The sequence below is a fragment of the Spinacia oleracea genome, chromosome 4 (genome assembly GCF_020520425.1).
Source record: "Spinacia oleracea cultivar Varoflay chromosome 4, BTI_SOV_V1, whole genome shotgun sequence".
Lineage (NCBI taxonomy): Eukaryota > Viridiplantae > Streptophyta > Magnoliopsida > Caryophyllales > Amaranthaceae > Spinacia > Spinacia oleracea.
The window spans coordinates 186,182,749-186,204,350 of NC_079490.1; the positions used below are offsets into that span (position 1 = coordinate 186,182,749).

Genomic DNA, 21,602 nt, shown 5'->3' on the forward strand with positions numbered 1-21,602 from the left:
CTCATTAAGTATCTTTGCAATTTCCCAAGTATGTTAAGTTAGCAATCTTTGTGCTTTTCATTATTGGTTCATTTTGATAAATAAAAAAATCTTATTGGTTGTTGTACGTAATGATTAGTGGATTGAGGTTTAACTTGGGTTTAATTTTTTAATAAAAAAGAAAAAGAATTTTATTATACGCTAATAAAAATGCAAAAGTCCAAACGTAACAAACAAAAAAAACGAAGGGAGTAACTAATGAGAAAAAGAACTAATTATAAAAAAGAACTAATTACGAAAAAGTACTATAAAAAAAGAACTAAGGAGAAAAAAGTACGGAGTACTATAAAAAAAAAAACTAATGAGAAAAAGGTTAAGATAAGCTAGTTGCAATTATTGAAGTAATTAAGTTGTTAAGATAAAATGAGAGTTAGTCACAGGCCTCGCAAGTCTCAAGTTGACATAAAACTATAACAAAATGTTTGGTTTTTCATGGTATTTTGGACCTCGTACGTATGTATATATTGTGCCTATTTCCTACACACCACAAGTTCGATTCATAACCACGTACGTAAAAAAAGGAGCCCGCTAACGGGTGCCCGGGGCGTTAGATGAGAAATACATTTCATTGCACAAACATTTTAATTTTAATTTCAATTCACAAAAATTAATAAATAAATCATGTATCATATTCAACTTATCTAATGCCCGGGGGCACCCGTTAGCTTTTGCCCTAAAAAAATGTAGCATTATTAGCCATGAAATTAAATTAGTAGCTGGATCTCACATTACTTGAACCCAATATCAGTTTTGTGGATGCTTACATTAGTACGTGATCATAAACATTTTTCATATATAAAATAACATAAACATAATATACGAAACTAGCTTGTTTTAAGCTCGATCATGTAATGTACGCTTGTATATACAAATATGTAATACGTAGTATGACGAAAATTGAGCATGTGAATTAGATGATTATATAAATACGTTTATTTATTATGCAGTAACTTTAAGGAGCGAAATATTTCAGTCAACACTACAAGAAATTGTACCATTAACGCGGGGAAATCCCTTCGTTAAAGGCCAATAATCATTGATTAATGACGAAATTTCCTGTCGCGAACCCGTTATAAAAGAGGGTCGTCGTTAATGGAATATCTCGTTGTTAACCCGTCGTAAAAGACATTTGTGACGGTTGTTCCCGTCTTTGTTGGGTTGTTAGCTCCGTCGCAAAAGGCTTTTACGACGGGATTTTTGACCTGTCGTAATTAGGTTGTCGTTAATGATACAAATTATTGTAGTGCAAATATATTACGAAATATAAAAAAATTAGTCATATAATTTTAAATTATCCGTGCATGCACATGATCTAATCTAGTATATAAAATATCTATCACGAATTGATTTTAGGATATACGTAGTATAGAACATCATCAGACTTAATTATATATGGCCAAACTCTCCTCCAATATCAAGTTTGACCAGCCCTAGTGGTGTTTATCATCAAGAGTGAAAATGAAGATAAGCTTCAAGCCTAAACAACGAGTATGATTACACGAAATTGTTAGAAAGTTTTTGTAAGAAAAACAAAGACATAATATCTGCCTGTTTCCCAAAAGCATGATTCTTTTCTTGGTACAAGTTTACTTTTTCTTTTCTTTTTTAAGCCAAATTAAGTTTTGTTTAATTGCGTTTGTTAGTGCTTACAAAATTTAGTATAGTTTCTGAGAACACTTGTTATGGTTAATTTATAAAATTAATATAGTGTTTAAAACTAATGTTACTTTTCTAAGTTTATGATTAATAGTAACTTTAAGCAATTGACATGTAGTTGTCCTTTTCAATCATACTAGTAGTCTTCACAAATCACAATTATAAAGTACTTGAGCAGTACTTGAGCCAACCAACTGAGGTTGCCATGAGTGGTTCGAGCTTTGAGAATAGAAAAAATCTCAATTGGGAGGAATGCTGCCCATCGAGATACCTATGCAAACTCACGCGAGGGATTAGCCCACTCGCCGAAGGCGGTGGAAACTCCTCGTAATAAAACCAAAATAAAAAAATAAAAAAATAAAGTACTTGAGCCACCATCAAATGGGGATATTTACTGTCACCTCTTTACGCCCTTTTTGTTCGTTTATGATTATCAAATGACATGGTAATACATTAATATTAAGCCTGTTCAACGGGCTGGATGGGATCAATATTAAATGGGTTAGTGTGGGTCGGGTCAATATAGTTTGGTAAATGAACCAGGTTGGGTCAATGCCCGTTTTTCATCCAACTGGGTTCAACCCATTTTTATCGTGTTACATACTCCGTATGTATATACAAATCTAATACGTAGAGTAAGTAATTAAGAATAACACTACACCAAATGCTTGTATAATTATTGTTCCGGTGTTGTAAAGATGGAAACAATGGGCTTCGAATGAAGGCCCTTTTGTATGTGTTGAAGATCTTGCTTGTTTGAATGAGTGGAGTCCGAATTCACCTGCACAATAGCAAAGTTACTAGCCTCGGGGGTGTTTCCGAGGAAAGCCCCTCCGATGCCTAAGTAAGAATGATGCTCGGATTCTAGAGAGAAGTTCTCTAGAAGAGTAGTCTTAAGGCGGTAAATTCGACGTACCTTGAGGTGTGAGCCTTGGCGGCCTATTTATAGTGTTTGCACAATAAATGCCCATAGGTCATTTATTGCTATTGGGCCTTGGGCCTTGATGGATGGCTGACTAGCCATTGGTGGGTTTGATACTGTTTGTTTAGAGCCATTGGGCTTTGGACTTAGTGGCCCAATAGAGAATCAATTGGGAGCCCAAACAACATGCCCCCCAGACCCGGTCCATTTAGAATTAAATGGGTGGGTTTCCAGCTGTCAGAAGTCCGAAAGTTCCCTCTTTTTTTTCTGAAAAGGGATGATTTGCATTGATGACAAGTGTTGGGAGTTGTATTGTGCCGTGTAGATCGTGGGTTGAGGAAGTTGATGCGCCCCTTTTCTTTTCTATAAATACGGGGTGCATTGCTCTTTTCGAACTTTTTACTCCTTCTTTCAAACCCTTTCTCTCTCTAAATTCCGGCGATCGCAGTGCGATTTGTTTCTTCAGATCTACGAAATTCGGCCAACTTTGGACTTCGGGAACTTGTGCTGTTCGTTTTATCGGCGAATTCCGCTTCGGAAGAAGGTAATTTGTTTCTGAATTCTCCTTTTTTTCTTCGTTTTTCCTTCTACCCCTCAATCTCAACCCTAGACCGAGAATTCGCGGCCATGGCAAAGAATAGGGGCAAGAGCAAGTTCGTCGTTGGCTCCTCTAGTGAGAGGGAGAACGTGCCTTCGGGAAGGTTGCCGAAAACTTCGAGGGTTCGGCCTTCGGAGAGGCCAGTGGAGAGGCGCTCGACTGGTTGGGATGCTTCGAAAGATGATGTTGTTGGCGGGTCTAGCGTGTCTGAACGCGCAACTTCTGGTAAAAAGGCTGGCTCTTCGGGTGTGCGCCGCTCCTACCCTGAGTTTCCAGTTCATTGGACTGAAGCTGATCCGCAGGGTAAGTATGCCCCGATTCTGCATGAGACCACTAAGATCGATGGTCCCTTGGAAAAATCGGTCAGTGGTGACTGGTTGGTGGAGGCGAAGCTGGGGCATTACCATCGGAGGGCCGAAGAGTTATACGGAATCCAGCACGCCTTGGGGTACTGGTGCGAGCTTCCCGACCAGGAGCGTCCTCGGGTGACTCATCCGCCGAGGGGGTTCATCTCTGTGTATACTCATCATTTGGAGAACGGCCTCCGCTTTCCTTTGGATCCCTTCATATCCGAGCTCCTGGTGTCGTATAACATCAGTTTGGCCCAGCTTACCCCCAAATCTATGAGGCACATCATCGGATTTAGATGGGTGTGCGATTTTATTAACTTTCCATGCTCTGTTGCCGTGTTTCGGGATCTGCACGATCTGTCTTTCAACCACGCTTCCAAGGGGGATGGGTATGGTTGGTGGACCATTATCAACAAAAGATCCCGAAGAAAGGGGGAGCCGAACTATATTACGGCCTACCCTTACCTCAGCTCTGATCATAACTGGAAGACGGAGTGGTTGTTCGTTCGTGTGCCGACAGATCCGAAGCATCCACATTTTTACCGCCCTCCGAAGTGGTTTGTGACTCCTGATCCTGATATGCGAAGCGTGGCTGCTCCGGATCGGAACCATCACCACTACGTGGATCTCCTCCAGTGGTTTTTGGCTCGGGAGGACAACTACAAATTGCCGTCCAACTGGCTCCCGAACCTCAACTATATTTTGCGGGAGGACATTCTTGCTGTTGCCGGTCTCAGCAGGATTTTTGACAGGGGTAGGTGTCTTTCGGCTGGGACCGTGCTTTAGTAAGTTTGCCCTCTTCCTTTTTGGTCTCGTTTTACTGATTTCGTTTTGTGCTTTGTTTCTGCAGAGTACGGCTTCAGCTGCGTTGATCCTGTGGTCTTGGGTATTTCTTTGGATCTGAAGACCATTCACGACTCGGCCCCTGATTATAAGTTCGGGAAGGAGAATCCTCGTAATCCTCGCTTGAAGGATTACGTGCTGTCTCCGTCGGGTGTCGCTCGGATATCTGAAGTTCGAGCTGATCCGTGGGATTCTGCCTCTTCTCCCGAAGCTGTTCCAGTGAAAGTCGTGCTCCCTGATTTGAGGACAACCTCGGATCCGGTGAGTGTTTCTAGTCTCAATATCTTTTGTTTTTCTTTCTTTTTGGTTGGCCGTCGGCTAACGTCTTGGTCCTGGACCATCTTTTTAGGGTCCTGGGACTGACGCTGTGCCGCGTGCCGTTCCTTCGGTTTCATCTCCGGCTCGGATAGATATCTCTTTATCTAGGAACCGGGTACTTCGCGATTTTTCTTTATTCCTTCCTTTGTCTTGTTTTACCTTTATTGACCCTTGGTTTCTTCTGTTTAGGATCAGCGCAAAAGGAAGAGCAGCACTCTTTTGAGGCCTTCTGCGCATCCGAAGAAGGCGAAAGCTGATCAGTCTTCGGAGAAGGTATTTGTTCTGACTTAGAGCTTTTGTGGTCTGTTCTCTCTTTTTCTGAAACTGACCTTTGAGCGTTTGCCCTGTAGGAAGTGGTTTCGGAAGTCATGCCTCCTCCCAAAAACCTCCTTCACTTCATGCCCTTGCCCGGGCAGAAGTTGAAGAGTGTGGTGGTTGTGGAACCGCCACCCGTGGACCAACCGCTGGCTGAGGAAGATACCATCCCTTCTCCGCTGAAGCCGTCTGCTGCTTTAGGGATCGAGATCCAGGATATAACCAAGGTGATGGAGGCAATTGAAGCCGACCTTGTTCCTGGCTCGGATGTCCCTATTGTGGCCGAGCAGAAGGAAGAAGCTGCTGACGTTTCTCTCGAAAGGGAGAAAAGTCCGGATAAGGAGATGGTGGATCTCACCGAAGCTCACGTAGAGGTTCCCGAAGCTGAGAAGGAGGAACCCGAGCAGGGTCTGACGAGGAAGAGGCGTCATTCGACCTTGGGCTCCACTTCGACCTCGGCCCTGGATAGACTGATCCACGCTGACCCTTGCTCGGATGTTCCGCTGAAACGGATCCCCGAGGAGGTAAGGGAAGCGATGGCTCGCTATGCCAGAGCTCCGGTTTTGGGGGAGAACCCCATGGCTCACGTGGGATCTTTGGTGGGTCCCGAAGCTGCACGGGAGAATCTTCTTCGGGCCAACCCGCAGTGGAGGGTTCCTGGAGCTGAGGAGAGGAACCCAGCTATGATGGCCCAATATTATCTGAATGAGGTAAGTGTTGGAAATTTTGTTTTGAGTTCCGTTTTTGGTTTGTTGTCTTCTTTCCTCATCTTTTCTTGTCTTTTCTTCTTTCCCAGGCTGTTTTCTGGTCCTCGTTCGCTTCCGAGTGTAGCTCGGTTGAGGAAAGGCAGCTGAGGAGGTATCAGGAGGCTTATGCTCGTGATATCCCTGTCTTGGACCAGAAGGCTGGGCAGCTCATGGCCGAGATGGTGGACCTCAAGCAACTGTACCTTCAGTACAGTCGTGAGGCTAGGGAAGCGGCGGAACAGATCGGGGCCGAAGTTGGGAGGCTCACTTTCCAAGTTGAAGAGGATGCTGAAAAGATAGCTTCCTTCGACAGGGAGAGGAGAGAAATGGCTGCCAAGTTTGCGAGCGAACTTGAAGAAAAAGACAGTCTTCTCAAGGAGATGACGTCTAAATTTGAGGCGGCCATTAAGCAGAGCCAGGAAGCGGAGGCGAGGCTTCAGCAGTTTATCAAGCACCGGGAGATTGTTCAGAATCAAGCTGACAAGGTGCCCGTTCTCCAGCTGAAGATCCGAGAGAAAGATGCTGCCATTCGGAAGTTGGAGCAAGAGAGAGTTGACCTCTACACTGCTGATCAGTGTAGAGAGCAATACTGGAATGGCATCCTGGGTGCTCGGCGGATGTTCGCGAAGCACATGCCTCATTTCCCTTGGAATGAGAAGGTTCCGCTCTGGATGAGGGCCCAGGATCACTTGGTGGAGTGCCAGGCCGATCGAGACGAAGCTGAAGCTGAACGCCAAGCTGCTCTTGCAGAGGCTCGGGCCCAGAAGGCGGCTTCCGAAGGTGATACTACTGCTGGGGGTTCTTCGAAGGATGCTCCTCTGGGGGATGCTCCTGAGACTCCCAAGAGCTAGGGATTCGGGCAGTCGTCTTCTTCAGAGTCGGTCGGTTCCAGTTGAGGACTTCCGAACATGTGCTTGCCTTTCCCCCCTTTTGCCTCGGCGCTGCGTTGTACTTATTTCTTTTTTGTTTTCTTTAGTACTTCGGTAGGCCGGTATTGTCTGTTGATGGCTGCCGATTTTAACTTGTTTCATTTTGTTTTCAATTTTTGAGGTTTTTCGATGTATTTGTACTTCCCCCAAATATTGAATAAAAAATGAATGTTTGTTACTTGGCTGCTTCTTTTCAACTTGTTCTTTCGCAATTTTTAGGTCTTTAAATCCGTAGATTTCTCGAGCTCCTCTTTCTGTAGACTTGCTAAAAACCTTTTGACCTTGCGAGCTCTTCAAATCCGTAGATCTGCTAAGAGGCTCTTTGACTTTGCGAGTTCTTCAAATCCGTAGATCTGCTAAGAGACTCTTTAGTTTTGCGAGTTCTTCAAATCCGTAGATCTGCTAAGAGACTCTTTAGTTTTGCGAGTTCTTCAAATCCGAAGATCTGCTAAGAGACTCTTTAGTTTTGCGAGTTCTTCAAATCCGTAGATCTGCTAAGAGACTCTTTAGTTTCCAGACTCTTCAAATCCGTCGATCTGCTCAGAGGTTTGGATTGTTCTTCCGATCTCTTGTGGTTCGGAAACCTGGGCAAGAGATCGCTAGTCTGCCTCTTTAGTTATGCCTTCGGCGATCCGTGGATCTGAGCCGGAGTTTTATAACTTGATTCGAGCGACTGTTTGTTGCGAACAAATTTTATTAGGGTACCGCGAATCCGAGGATTCTGGACGGTTCCCTGAAGTGTATGATTTGGTCATTTCTTGCATTTTATCAAGGAATGGACAAAGTCAACCTGTTTTTAGTCTCGGATTGATCAGATCCGAGGCTGCATATATATATAAGGGGACAATAAATATAGAGAGGAGTTCAATGAAACACATGGTGCCAAATGGCTTTCCTCTTCTCATTAAACAACTTACTTGGTTTACGGACAGAGATCATACAAAATATTTCTTGAGAACATCGGTATTCCAATGGTTCTTCAGAATTGTTCCATCTAACTGTTTCAGCATATACGTGCCTGGCCTTTTTTCGGAATGGATGATGTATGGTCCTTCCCAAGTGGCTGAGAGTTTGCCATGGATCCGTCCTTTCTGAACCGAGGCGGCGTTTCTGAGTACTAGATCACCGACTTTTAGGGGTCTGGCGTTGACTCTTCGGTTGTAATGCTTGTTGACCCTCTGCAAATAGGCTGCGTTGAGTGTCCTTGCATCGTTCCGAGCTTCGTCCAGTAGATCTAGAGCTTCGGATAGAAGTTGATTGTTGCTTTCTCCTTGTAGCCCATCATACCTGTTGTATGCCTGGATCCTCAGGCTTTCTGTTCCGATTTCCACAGGAATTACAGCTTCGGATCCGTATACAAGGTGGAACGGTGTTTGTCCGGTAGCTTCTTTTTCAGTGGTCCGAAGGGACCATAGCGTTCCGGGTAGCTCTTCTAACCATTTATTTTTGTCATCCTCGACTCTTTTCTTGAGTGCGTTGAGGATGAGTTTGTTAGCAGCTTCGGCTTGCCCGTTGCTTTGTGGGTGACAGACTGCCGAGTATGCTAGGTGTATGCCGAACTGTTTGCACCACTTTTGCAACGGGGTGTTGTCGAACTGTTTCCCGTGGTCGAAGACCATCAGTCTTGGTATGCCGAACCTTGTGATGATGTTCTGCCATATGAACTTGCGGACCTGAGGTTCGGTGATGGAGGAGACAGCTTCGGCTTCGATCCATTTGCTAAAATAGTCGACTCCTACAATCAACCACTTCTTCTGGTTCGTCGCTGAGGGGAAGGGACCAATGATGTCTAACCCCCACTGTGCGAATGGTAAGGGATACAGTGTTGATTGTAGGGTTTGAGCTGGTTGATGGATGGCTGGTGCGAACTTTTGGCATTTCTCGCATTTCCTTGCCATCTGCTTTGCCTCGGAAACCATAGTGGGCCACCAGTACCCAGCCCGAAGGGCTTTATGTGCTAATGTCCTACCTCCAATGTGGTTTCCGCATATCCCGAGGTGGATTTCCCTTAGGATGTAGTCAGCGTCTGTTGGACCCACACATTTTAGCAGCGGAGCAGAGAATGATTTCCTCATGAGCTCTCCTTCGGCGTTGATGATGAACCATCTGTTGAATCTTTTCAGTTTTCTCGCTTGCAGCTTATCTTCGGGGAGTTCTCCCCTTTCTTTGTATGCAACTACTGCGTCCATCCAGCTAGGTTCGGTACGTAAGCTGCATACTGTGGTGGGTAGCAAGTCGATGCTTCTCTCTTGGTGAACTTCCACGTGGACCGACCTGTTTAGGTCGATGAGTGTTGAGCTTGCGAGTTTTGACAGCGCGTCTGCTTGCGTGTTCTGTCCTCGGGGAATGAGGATGACTTCAAAGGATCTTAACTTTGACGTTAAGGATTTAATTTTTGCTAAATAGGCTGTCATGCTGGGCCATTTGGCCTCATACTCCCCTCGGATCTGGTTGGCTACAAGCTGGGAATCAGTTTTGAGGCGAACATGTTCGGCCTCCAGGGATAAGCAAAGCTCTATCCCTGCGATTGCGGCCTCGTATTCGGCCTCGTTGTTGGTTGCTTTGAAGCCGAACTTCAATGCATACTCTATGCTTTTCCCCGTCGGGGGGATCAGTACAACTCCTGCCCCTGAGCCGTTTATTGTGGAAGATCCGTCAGTGAAGACCTCCCAAGTGCTTTTCGTATCATCCAACATTTCCTGGTATGAGCACTCGGCCAAGAAGTCTGCCAATGCTTGTGCTTTGATTGCTGTCCTCGGCTGATATTTGATGCCGAACTCTGATAGTTCGAAGGCCCAGGCAGCCAATCTTCCTGACCTCTCTATTTTGTCGAGTACTCTTTCGAGCGGTTGGTCAGTTAGCACTGTGATCTGGTGGGAGTCGAAGTATGGCCTCAGTTTTCGGGCAGCTACCACTACTGCATATGCGACTTTCTCGATGAGTGGGTACCGGGTTTCGGCCCCTGTGAGTGTTCGGCTGGTGAAGTAGATTGGCTGTTGCTTCCTTTCTTCTTCCCGAAGAAGCACTGCGCTGACGGTTCCAGGGCTAACTGCGACATATAGGTACAGGGTTTCCCCCTCCTTTGGTCTGGCCAGTGTCGGCAGTTGAGCTAGGTGGGCTCTGAGTTGCTGGAAAGCTTCTTTTTGCTCCTGTTCCCATATTAGTTCGGGATCCACTTTCCTCGGGACCCCCTTTTTCTTGACTGGTTCTGCTTCTCCTCCGGGGAGGTTCTTTGGTTTCAGTGCCTTGAAGAAGGGAGCTCCCTTGTCCGAGGCTTTTGATATGAACCTTGTTAGTGCGGCTAACCTGCCGGTTAGCCTCTGCACATCTCTCTTGGTCTTCGGCTCGGGTAAATCCAATGCCGCTTGGACTTTGTCTGGGTTCGCATCAATTCCTCTTTCGCTCACCATGAATCCGAGGAACTTCCCTGACTTCACCCCGAAGACGCATTTTTTTGGGTTCAGCTTCATGCTGTATTTTCTCAGATTTCCGAAGGTCTCTGCCAAGTCTTTGACATGGTCTTCCTCCTTGATGCTTTTTACGATGGAGTCATCCACGTAGACCTCCACATTCCTCCCTTTCTGGTCGGCGAAGACGTGGTCAACTAACCTCTGGTAGGTGGCTCCGGCATTTTTCAAGCCGAAAGGCATCATTTTGTAGTTGAACACTCCTGCGCTTGTGATGAACGCTGTCTTTGCCCTGTCATCGGGGTGCATGAATACTTGGTGGTAGCCTGAAAAGGCATCCATGAAGCTGAGCAGTGCATGGCCGCTGGTGGAGTCAACCAGTTGATCTATCCTTGGCAGGGGATAGCAGTCTTTGGGGCAGGCTCGGTTCAGATCTGTGAAATCTACGCACATTCGCCATGAGCCGTTCGCTTTCTTGACCATCACCACGTTGGCCAGCCACTTCGGATACATGCATGGTTCGATGAATCCGGCCTCTTGCAACTTTTTAACCTCCTCGGCGATGGCTTTGTTTTTCTCCGAGGAGTAATTTCTCTTTTTTTGCTTGATTGGCCGAGCTTCAGCGTTGACATCCAGCTTGTGACAAATCAGCTTCGGATTTATCCCTGGCATATCTGCTGCTGACCATGCAAAGATGTCTTTATGATCCCTGAGTAATCGGATCAAATCGATTCGGAGCCCCGAGCTTAGGCCCTTGCCTATTCGGATGCTCCTGTCTGAATCATCTTCGAGGAAGATATCCTCCATTTCTTGATCCGGTTCGGGGGATAGGGTTTCGGGGCGAGCATCAACTTCCGCGGGAGACAAGCTGCTCGTGCTTGCTCTTCTCCTTTTTGCCTCGCTTTCCTCTCCCGTAGCTCCTTTTTCCTCCTCGGGGCCGTCCCCTAGTTTGGGCTTTCGGACGGCAGTGTGGCAGGTTCTTCTCGCCACTTCTTGATCACCTCTGATTCGTTCGGCGAATCCTGCATCCGAGACGTATATCATCAGCTGGTGGTATGTGGAGGGGACTGCTTGCATCTTGTGAATCATGGTTCTCCCCATGATTACGTTGTATACGGAGTCGCAGTCCATCACCAAGAATTCGTCCCGAAGGGTTTTTGCTGCCTGGCCTTCGCCCACTGTGACTGGCAGGGTGATCTTTCCTCGAGGGATAGCTGCGGATCCGTTGAATCCGATCAGAGGATAACTGACTTTCGTCAGTGCTTCCTCTGGTTCTTCGAGGATCAGCTGCTCGAAGCAGTTTCTGAAGATGATGTTGACGGCACTTCCTCCGTCGACTAACACTCGATGTACGTTGTGGTTGTTGAGGTCCATGGAAATGACCAGAGGATCGTCATGTTTGTACTGGACTCCGAAGCAATCATCAGCAGTGAAGGTCATGTTCGGGGGGTGTGGTTGGTTGTCTCCAACCGCGCTGAAGTTGACCCGATGGGAGAGGGCTCTTAGGTGTTTTTTGCTGGCCTGGCCAGACTTCTGTCCCCCGAACACCACTAGGATGTCATTTTTCTTGTGCCCTGTTGCTTCGTAGACCCTTTTCTGGGGTTGCTCGTGTTGTTTGCCGCTTGCGGCCTTTTCTTTTTCCTCCCTTCGGTCTAACAAGTACTGTTTCAGGTAGCCTCGGCGAACGAGGTCCTCAATGTTGTCTTTCAGCGAGTTGCACTCTTCGGTATGGTGACCGAAGTCATCATGGAACTCGCACCACTTGTTCTTGTTTCTCCGAGCTGGGTTGGACTTGAGCTTCCCCGGTAGTTTCCACTTTTCATCATTTCTGTTGAGGCTAAATATCTCTTTTCGGGGCAGAGCTAGTGGAGTGTAGTTGGTGTATTTGGGTTGAAGTTCACCCCTTCTCCCGTCTTTCTTCGGGCTCATCTCTCTAGCTCCTACTTTCTCTTTCCCTTTCCTTGAGCCGCCCTCGGGCCTGCTCTGGTTATTCTTTGTGTCCCTCGGATCTGACGATCCCTTCAATTTTGCAGCGGCCTTGTTGAACTCTTCGGTTCTGATGAACGCATCGGCCATTTGGAGCACGTCAGCTATTTTGGAGGGGTTCTTCATTGAGAGTTCGTCACGGAACTTCCCTTCCTGGAGCGCGTGCTTCAAGGCGAAGATGGCCACGTCTGGCTGCAAGTTTGGTATGTTTGTTGATTCTTTCATGAATCTGGCCATGAATTCTCTCAGACTTTCGTCTTTTTCTTGTTGGATTGAGGTCAGTTCTGCTGTGGTTCGCTCGGGGCGATTGTTGCTCACGAACTGTGTGCAGAATCTCTTTTTCAGCTTTTTCCAGCTCTTGATCGATCCCTTCGGCAGCGATCTAAACCACTCTCCCGCCACTCCGGTTAGCGTGGTTGGGAAGTATTTACACCAACATGCTTCGGAGTAGGGACTCAAGAACATTTGCTGTTCGTATGAGATGACATGATCCCTCGGATCTGTGATTCCGCTGTAGGTTAGGTGCGCTGGCAGTCTTACTTTCGGTATTTCTTCCATGATCAGCTCGTCCGAGAAAGGGGATGACGTAGGAGTCATGATTCTTTTCCCGAGTCTAGCCCTGATGCCTTCGTTTGCCGAGGTTCTGTGATTAGAACGTTCGGGCGTACGATGGGGGCTAGGGGTTCGATCATGCCTCCTGTCTCTTCTTCTTTCTCGGCTACTGACCTCGGGTCGTTCGCCAGACCTGCTCGACTCACCTACCCCGAGTCTCGTATGGATCGAAGGTCTTAACCTTGAATGGACCGAGGGTCTCAACCTGCTGAGCACCGAGCTTCGGATCCGAGTGTTACGAGTAGTTGATTCGCTTTGGAGAGCTGTTGAAAGTAGGCGATGGTCTCGCAAACCAATCTGGTTGCCGTTGTGCCCTTTTTTGGGTGTCCCACGTGCTTTCCATCCACCTCGACGTCAAGTGTGTACCTGTCAAGGGAAGGAGTTCTCGTTCGGGTCTGGACACTTCCACACTGGGTGGCTCGTTCAGCCTTCGCCTGGTCCTCCTCTCTTCTCTGCGGTCATTTGCCAGCCCTTGATGCTTCTCATTGAAGAGGAAGTTTTGCATGATGGTCATGGCCGCAGTGAGCTCTTCCCTAGTTGGAATCGGAGGTCCTGCATTTGTGGCGGTCGTAGCTCTGCTTGGCTGTGACCTCGCCATCGATTGAGGGTGCCCCTCTTGGTCAGATTCTGAATCTGACCGCACCATCATATCGTCGTCATTGTTGTTAACAACATCGTTCACCATTTTCGCGGAAAGAGGTGATTGATGTCTTTCAAAGGCTTTGAAGTGTTCTTCCCCACAGACGGCGCCAAATTGTTCCGGTGTTGTAAAGATGGAAACAATGGGCTTCGAATGAAGGCCCTTTTGTATGTGTTGAAGATCTTGCTTGTTTGAATGAGTGGAGTCCGAATTCACCTGCACAATAGCAAAGTTACTAGCCTCGGGGGTGTTTCCGAGGAAAGCCCCTCCGATGCCTAAGTAAGAATGATGCTCGGATTCTAGAGAGAAGTTCTCTAGAAGAGTAGTCTTAAGGCGGTAAATTCGACGTACCTTGAGGTGTGAGCCTTGGCGGCCTATTTATAGTGTTTGCACAATAAATGCCCATAGGTCATTTATTGCTATTGGGCCTTGGGCCTTGATGGATGGCTGACTAGCCATTGTTGGGTTTGATACTGTTTGTTTAGAGCCATTGGGCTTTGGACTTAGTGGCCCAATAGAGAATCAATTGGGAGCCCAAACAATTATATATAGCCTTTTCTTTTAACTAGCTCGGTAAGAATTTGACCCGTTAAATACTAGCCCGTCAAGAGCCCGATCCATATATTAAGTAGTGGACCTGACCCGCGGGGTGGGGTTACGGGCTTTTAAATGGTCCCTACCTCGTTCAATGTGCCTACTAATACAAAGTAATATAATGAACAACGTCACATATGGAGTTCATCTCTACTCGATCATCTGATAAGCTTTGGTCATTTGTAAAATTTTGAAATGAACAAAAAAATATCCATGGATGGTGTACTAACTGGTACATTTAAAAAAATTCAATCTTAATGTTCATTTTAAGAAATTTTGTTTGATTTACCACAAATGAAGATTCATCTAAACCTAATATATATGGTAACTAAAATTTCTTGTCCAAGTATCCAAAAAATAAACTTTTACTAGAATCTCTATTACTCCCTCCGTCCCGGAATACTTGAAACTGTTTGACCGGCACGGAGTTTAATTCATTATAATTGACTTCTTATTTAATTGAAAGGTAGTTAGTAGTGGGATATTTTTTTAATATAGATAGTGGGATGTGGTGGGGGGTCATGAATTTTTTAATGTTTATTTGGTGTAGTAGGGTTGTTGGTGGGCCCTTACGTAAGGTGAGAAAATAATAAAATATTATGTAAAATTTCCATATTTAGAAGCGTTTCAAGTAATCCGGGACGGCACGATAAGGAAAATGTTTCAAGTATTCCGGGACAGAGGGAGTATATAAGTGAGGAGCTTAGATTATTTTATTAAATCTACTTTTGATGTTCCCTTGGATTACTAAAATACCATCCACACTTATAGAATAGAGAATATAATGACAACGTACTTAATTACCTACTTAATAGGAAAAACCCAAAGAAGCATTTTAATCAATCTAGCCCAAAGAAGCATTTTACGTACGTTAGGCTCTATCTAACTTATACGAAGTATATTTTTTATATTCGCACACATCGCATTTATATTATATTTTTACATGTTATTTCAGGTTTAAATGTAATAACACATATATGTTTCTTATATTCGCACGCATCTCGTGCATAAAAGACTAGTACCTAACAACCAACTTAACCAACATCGTATAAAATATCTAACAATTACAATTACTTTTGACTCAAATTAAATTTCTTAATATCAAGAGGATCATCTCACACTAATTATTTATGTAAGGCATTACAAAATGAATTTCCACCCTTTTTCTTGAGATATTTTAGAGATTTTTATCAAGGCTTAAGCCTTTGCAAAGGTAAAGTTAACAAAATATCTACTACTTGAAGTTGCCACAAAATATCTATTACTTGAAGTTGCCACAAAATATCTAAGGACACCTTCAAGTCTTCAACCAAAGAATAGCCGCCTTACCTAAGATGTATTTATATAAAATAAAATCTTCAAAATTCCGGAAAGAAAAATGTTTTGCCCGTTTCATAATATATATTGTACTTCGTATTGTGTTTTATAGTCTTTTTGAACATGATTTTTGTTATCTTACTGCTTTTACCTATACTCCACAACATTTACACGTTTTCACTCTCTTTCCCTTATTTTACTCATTTTCTTTTCATAATTACCCACCTTTTTGCACTATATCTTCAATTATCCATATTTTATGTACTTACCACCCTTTTACCACAACAAGAATTTGTATCTTTAATGACAACCTAATTACGACGGGTCAAAAATCCCGTCGCAAAATCCTTTTGCGACGGGGCTAATAACCAAACAAAGACGGGAACAACAGTCACAAATGTCTTTTACGACGGGTTAACGACGAGATTTTATATAACGACGTCCCCCTTTTAAGACGGGTTCGCGACAGGAAATTTTGTCATTGATCAACGTCGTTAATGGTACAATTTCTTGTAGTGTACACACTTCTAATCTCTCCTTTTTCTTATTTCCTCCGTTTCCGGATACTCACGACACTTGTGTTTGCACGTAATTTTAGAAATATTTGTGGATAGTACATCAATATGAATAAATTAGTGTGCAAGTAAGGTTAATGATGATATTTAATTTAATTATATTGTTTATGTGAAAGAAAAATAATAAAGAATTGATTCAAGTGGGGTAAACCTGAGAGAAAAACAATATTAAAAGATGAATTTGTTACAAGCATTAATTGTATCAACAGTAACTATAAAGATTATTATGAAATGACTATAATCTATATCCAAAAAAACCATGCAAAAAAAAGAGTATAGTTTGTAGAGTAACATATTAAGTTAATTTTGGCTTTTATTGTTGAAATAGAAAGTTGTAGGGCAGTGGGACACTACAAAAAAGTGTACCATTAACGACGGGAGATCCCGTCGTTAAAAGCCAATAATCTTTGATTAATGACGGGATTTCCCGTCGCGACCCCGTCATAAAAGAGGCCGTCGTTAATGAAAAATTTCGTCGTTAATCCGTCGTAAAAGACATTTGTGACGGTTGTTCCCGTCTTTGTTTGGTTGTTAGCCCGTCGCAAAAGGGCTTTTACGACGGGATTTTTAACCCGTCGTAATTAGGTTGTCGTTAAAGATACAAATTCTTGTAGTGGGAGCACAAAGAATATGCCATCGCGATTAGCAATAGCTTGCGAACTTAATGGAGGAGGAACTTATGGACACAATTAAGAAAGGTTTTTTTCTTTAATTAATCGTTCTTTTAGGAAATACAATTGTATTATTAAGGGCACTAATTTTATGCTAATACGATGTATTAATTAAGTACTAATCTAATCGTACAAGTAGACAATTGATTAACAAAAAATACATTATGCCTTCGACAGCTAGCTTAGCTAGCTAATTCACATTATTTTTGCAGACCAAATTAAGTGGAAAAGTGCCCGTTAGATGGGGAGGTTTTGGCCTTTGGCTATTTACCTAATTTCAAAATAAGTGACACCTAATACTTTTTCACTATTCATATACTTCCTCTGATTTTTAATACTCGTAACGTTTGTGATTTCTGCACTATTCACATATTATACTTTGATCATTGTTGGTGATTTATACGTAAGGTAAAACATAGTAATGTGAGATCTTGTTAAATTCGTCTTAATGTGTATTGTCAAAATATTAACTTTTTATAATTTTTGCTTAAAGAGAATTAAAGATATTAATGATTAAAGTTGTGCATTGACATACGTGAAAGTGACAAACGTTGCGAATAAAAATGAACTGAGGATACAATATATTGTTAACATAATAAAACAAAAAATTATCACGGAAAGAGTGTTATATATATACTCCGTAGGTATTAAGGTATACATTCATAATATAATTTTATATATATATATATAATTTCTAATATTACTAGTGTCTTGACATGTGTGTAAAAGCTGATTGTGTCCGTTGTTATGAACAAAGGGAGTATTTCGCTATTTTTCTTTTGGCTCACGGGACACACGTACAAGCGGCTAAATAGCTTCTACATTAGTTGTAGGCTTGTAGCTATAGACTTGCTTATAAATTTTAGAAGTCTCAAACTACTAACTTGACTATTATAGTGAAAATGAGAAATTAATTCGACAAAGCAAATTAGTATGGTGAATTAATTAAGTGCAACACAGATGACAAAAGCAAGGAATTGTTAAAATAATTATTTCTCTTTTTTTATACACTTAATTGCAAGATGAACAATCAACAAAATTGAATAATTAACTCTACAAAAAAAAAAACAATTTTGAGCAACTTATTTGCTATCGTTGAGCAACTTCCCCTCTATAATTTCTCACCAAATCTTCCCTTTCTAGTGGCACAATACTTACAATCACCACCTCTATAGTTGATGTTGTTGTTGATGATATTGTTGTTGTTGTTGATGATGTTGTTGTTTGATGATCACCACCACATCCAATGATCTTTTGACACGTTTCAACTAATGATTGTCTACAAGTAGGGCAAGAGGAGTGAGCACTAAGCCATTCATCAATGCATTTAACATGGAACCCATGGTGGCATTTTGGTAAAATCCTAACTTTCTCCCCTCCCTTAAACTCACATAAGCATATCACACACTCTGTACCTAACCCTTGAATCTTAACCTCATTTGAGTACTTAACCACCGGAAATGTCTTTAATGCCCTTTTGTCCAAACCATTACTAACTCTTTTCTTATGACCACTACGGCTAACCATGTTTAGGTAGTAATTAGGCTCCCCGGTAATCATGCTTGACCACTTAAGTACACACCTAATGAAGGTGTTTATGCATAATGAACAGATTAGCGCGAATACCAAGACGGCAAAGATCATAATTATGTTAGCATCATAGCCGGGTTTTCCACGGCCCGTCGGGTCTTCTAGAACTTCGTATGTAGGTGTTGGTGCTTGTGAGGTTGTTGGTGGTGAGTGTTGTTGAAATGAGGGGTGAAGTAGTAATCTTCTAGAATAATGAAGGTTATTGATGATTTCTTTAGGGAGAGAATTAAAGGAAATTGTAGGCATCATGTTGTTGTTTTGCAAAACAAAAAGGGGGACAAAAGTGGTGAATTTTTAGAGGAATGGAAAGAGTTGGATGTGGAATTATGGCTGTGTTGGAAGATGAATATATATAGTGGGGGAGAAAGTGAAAGTGTAAACTTTATAAGTATATTCTATACATCCTTTTTTATTTGCTATGTTTGTTGTTAATTAGCAAAGAAGTTTTTGATATTCTTTACCTTTTTAATGTCCTTTGTCTTTCATTAGGTTTCTAATTCAATAAGTCAATTAAGTAGGTTCCATATAAACGAAAAGTTGGATAAAATTCGTTATACAAATTCTTATTTATAAAGGGTGTATAATATTTATACACCAGAGTAAAAGTTGACTTAAAATGCTTAAAGTTACCTTTGTAGGTAAAAGCTATCTACTTTAGTGATAAAAAAATTCATTTTAATACAAATTGTTTATTCAAAATCACTAATAAGGTATAAAATTAATCGTTTAACCTTTTAAAATGTTTATCTATTACTCCGTATCTTTTTTTTATAATATATAAAAATATATATTAAAAGGTACAAAAAATTAGGTTAAAGTTACAAAAAAAAACTGCATAAAAGTTATCTTAGTGTACAATAAATTTATTGTACACCTTGTGCGCGCAAGATCTTTTGAATTCTTTACCGTGTGGTGAATATAAAACGTTTCATAAAATTAAAGTGGTATATATAAGTCGTACGAAATTACAATTCATAAAGATGGTCAATACAAAAAGCTGAAACTTAAAAGGGGTAAAGTAATAAATTTCAAAATATCCTGTTAATATTGGTCATCTAGTTGTACATAGTATGTTGCGATTTTTAGAAATTTGTAACCGCAGAATATTAACGAACAAGGACGAACCACATTGTGAAAATTTATTGAATATAAGAGACAAAAGCTGAATTAAATGAAAATAATATGGAAATTGACAGTAATAATAAATCCACCATTTTTATTATTTATTTATTTGACTTTCTCCATAAAACTACCTTCATCCAACTATACTCATGTTGGAGGCTTTACGTTACACATGCAACGTACAATATTAAGTAACCAAAGATAAACAGCGTCGTGTTGTACGACGTAATTCAGTGGTGCATCGAGTCGGGACCACCAGGAACAAGGCGCTTATCGACGCCGTAAAGAGGGTCAATCTCGGCGGAGGAGGACATAGGACTCGACGGCACAGCCGGATGCGGAGGAGGAGGAGGAAACACGAGATACTTCCGGAATTGAGTATTGCATATAGAAGGCGGGTACTTGGACGGGAAGGAGTCGCAATAACGGTGGCGAAATGGCGGTGATGACGGTGGTTTGATGTTTGAATTCGAAGAGAGAGAAGAAACAGGGAGGATGAAGAGGAGGAGCACGGTGGTGGTGAGGAGGAGGAAAAGAGGAGAGAGAGTGGTACTCTTGTTAGTCATCGTCATCACCGTGATTGATGACGTACTCGAAGTTGGGGTTTGGCCGTTTGGGTATATTTGTCTCTCCTGTTTATATAGTTGTACGATTATACTACCTAAGTACCTAAATAAATACTATTTAAACGTACTTAAGGCTAGTATAACGTACAATTAATTGGAAAACTGACTATAATTAATTAATTAATTATCTATGGTTTATTCCTTAACTAAGGGAAATAACGTTCGCGCAATTAAAGAATCGTATTGAGTCTATTGACCAACCCTTCTCTAACCTAGTTTCTCATACTTTGTTTTTTGTGCGAATGAATTGTAAGGAGGCAACAATGATGGGAATATTATGCATAAGGACTATTGTCACATTTGCCAACGACGTATAACCAATTGAGTTTGGCATGAGTGGTTAAGGGTCTCTTGCTCCTTAACCAAGGTCTCGGGTTCGAGCCTTGGGAATGAAAAAAATCTCAACTGGGAGGGATGTTGCCCATCGAGGTATCCATGCAAACTCCCGCGGGAGATTAGTCCACTCGCCGAAAGCGATGGGAACTCCTCCTAGTAGAACAAAAAAACATTTGCCAACGACGTGTAAATCTTGATTCCATTCTATTCATTACGGAGTATATCAAATACTTCATTCGATTATTTTTTACTCGCAACGTTTGTCACCTTCACGCATGTCGATTCACAACTTTGATCATTAATATCTTTAAATCCTATGAAGCAAAAATTATAAAAATTTGATATTTTGAAAATGCACATTAAGACAAATCTAACAAGATCTCACATGACTATGATTTATCTTACGTATAAATCACCAACAATGGTCAAAGTATAATGGATAAATAGTGTAAAAATCACAAACGTTTCGAGTATTAAAAATCAGAGGAAGTATCATTTTCTGTTTCTATGTCCCGATCCCTAACTGAAATCTCAATCTTCGCACAAGCGGCATCAACAACTCAATCTTGCATAAGCGCCATCAACTATTCAAGAATTAATTGGTGCAGTACTGCAATTAGCCAATTACTCGTCTGTAACACCCCGTCAATTCTCTCTTTTATAAATTAATCTTTTGATATAAAATATAGAGAATTATCAAGACATTATTGCCCGTGTGAAAACGTATCGACTTATTCAGAATTTTGCAGCGGAAAACATAATAATAACTTTATCGGAAAAATAGTCAATCATAATTCAACTCCAAAACCAACCAATAAAATCCAAAGTCCACTTAACAAACCAAGGTCAACTTAAACAACCCAAGTTCAACTTAAATAAATCAAAAACAAGGCCAACTTAGAAAATTATAAATAACTATACAAGCTCTTCAATTCCGAACTCAATGATCATCATCAATGCTAGCTTATTGATTCCTAGAGACTGCTCACCAAAATAGGTCATCACAGAAACAATAAGGCATAGCACAAAAGCACGTAATCAGCATAACTGAGTACTACATATTAAATAAATAACAATCCTAACATGATACTAATAAACGAACAATCCTAACATGATACTAACTAATAAATAATAAACCATAATAATTAACAACATAAAGACTCAAATAACCTTTACTAACTTTTACTAGACTAACTTTGAATAACAATTTATTTAAATGGATTATGAATTACTAATTAAAAATGGAACAATGATCAATAATGGTCCATGCCAATATATTAATAATATAAAGTTCCCAACCAACATGCTTGCATTAACCATTCAAGTCAACATAATATAAATCTCATAATATACTCCTCATGCTCAACATTTTTATACAACATCATCAAGTATGCAAATTCCAACATTATC

General features: G+C 41.9%; 2 protein-coding genes across 2 annotated transcripts; one reads left to right on the forward strand and one right to left on the reverse strand.

Moving 5' to 3' along the window:
* The first annotated feature begins 2,372 nt into the window (after nucleotides 1–2,372).
* Nucleotides 2,373–7,562, forward strand: LOC130472260 (uncharacterized). The gene is made up of 6 exons (XM_056842789.1): nucleotides 2,373–4,319; nucleotides 4,416–4,669; nucleotides 4,758–4,841; nucleotides 4,916–4,999; nucleotides 5,077–5,751; nucleotides 5,838–7,562. Exons 1-6 carry the CDS (start codon nucleotides 3,245–3,247, stop codon nucleotides 6,636–6,638), a joined length of 2,973 nt encoding a protein of 990 aa, XP_056698767.1. The 5' UTR covers nucleotides 2,373–3,244; the 3' UTR covers nucleotides 6,639–7,562.
* Nucleotides 7,563–17,512: 9,950 nt separating this feature from the next.
* On the reverse strand, nucleotides 17,513–18,401 carry LOC110801777 (RING-H2 finger protein ATL78-like). Its single transcript, XM_022007194.2, has one exon. It carries the CDS (start codon nucleotides 18,355–18,357, stop codon nucleotides 17,608–17,610), a length of 750 nt encoding a protein of 249 aa, XP_021862886.1. The 5' UTR covers nucleotides 18,358–18,401; the 3' UTR covers nucleotides 17,513–17,607.
* Nucleotides 18,402–21,602: the final 3,201 nt, after the last annotated feature.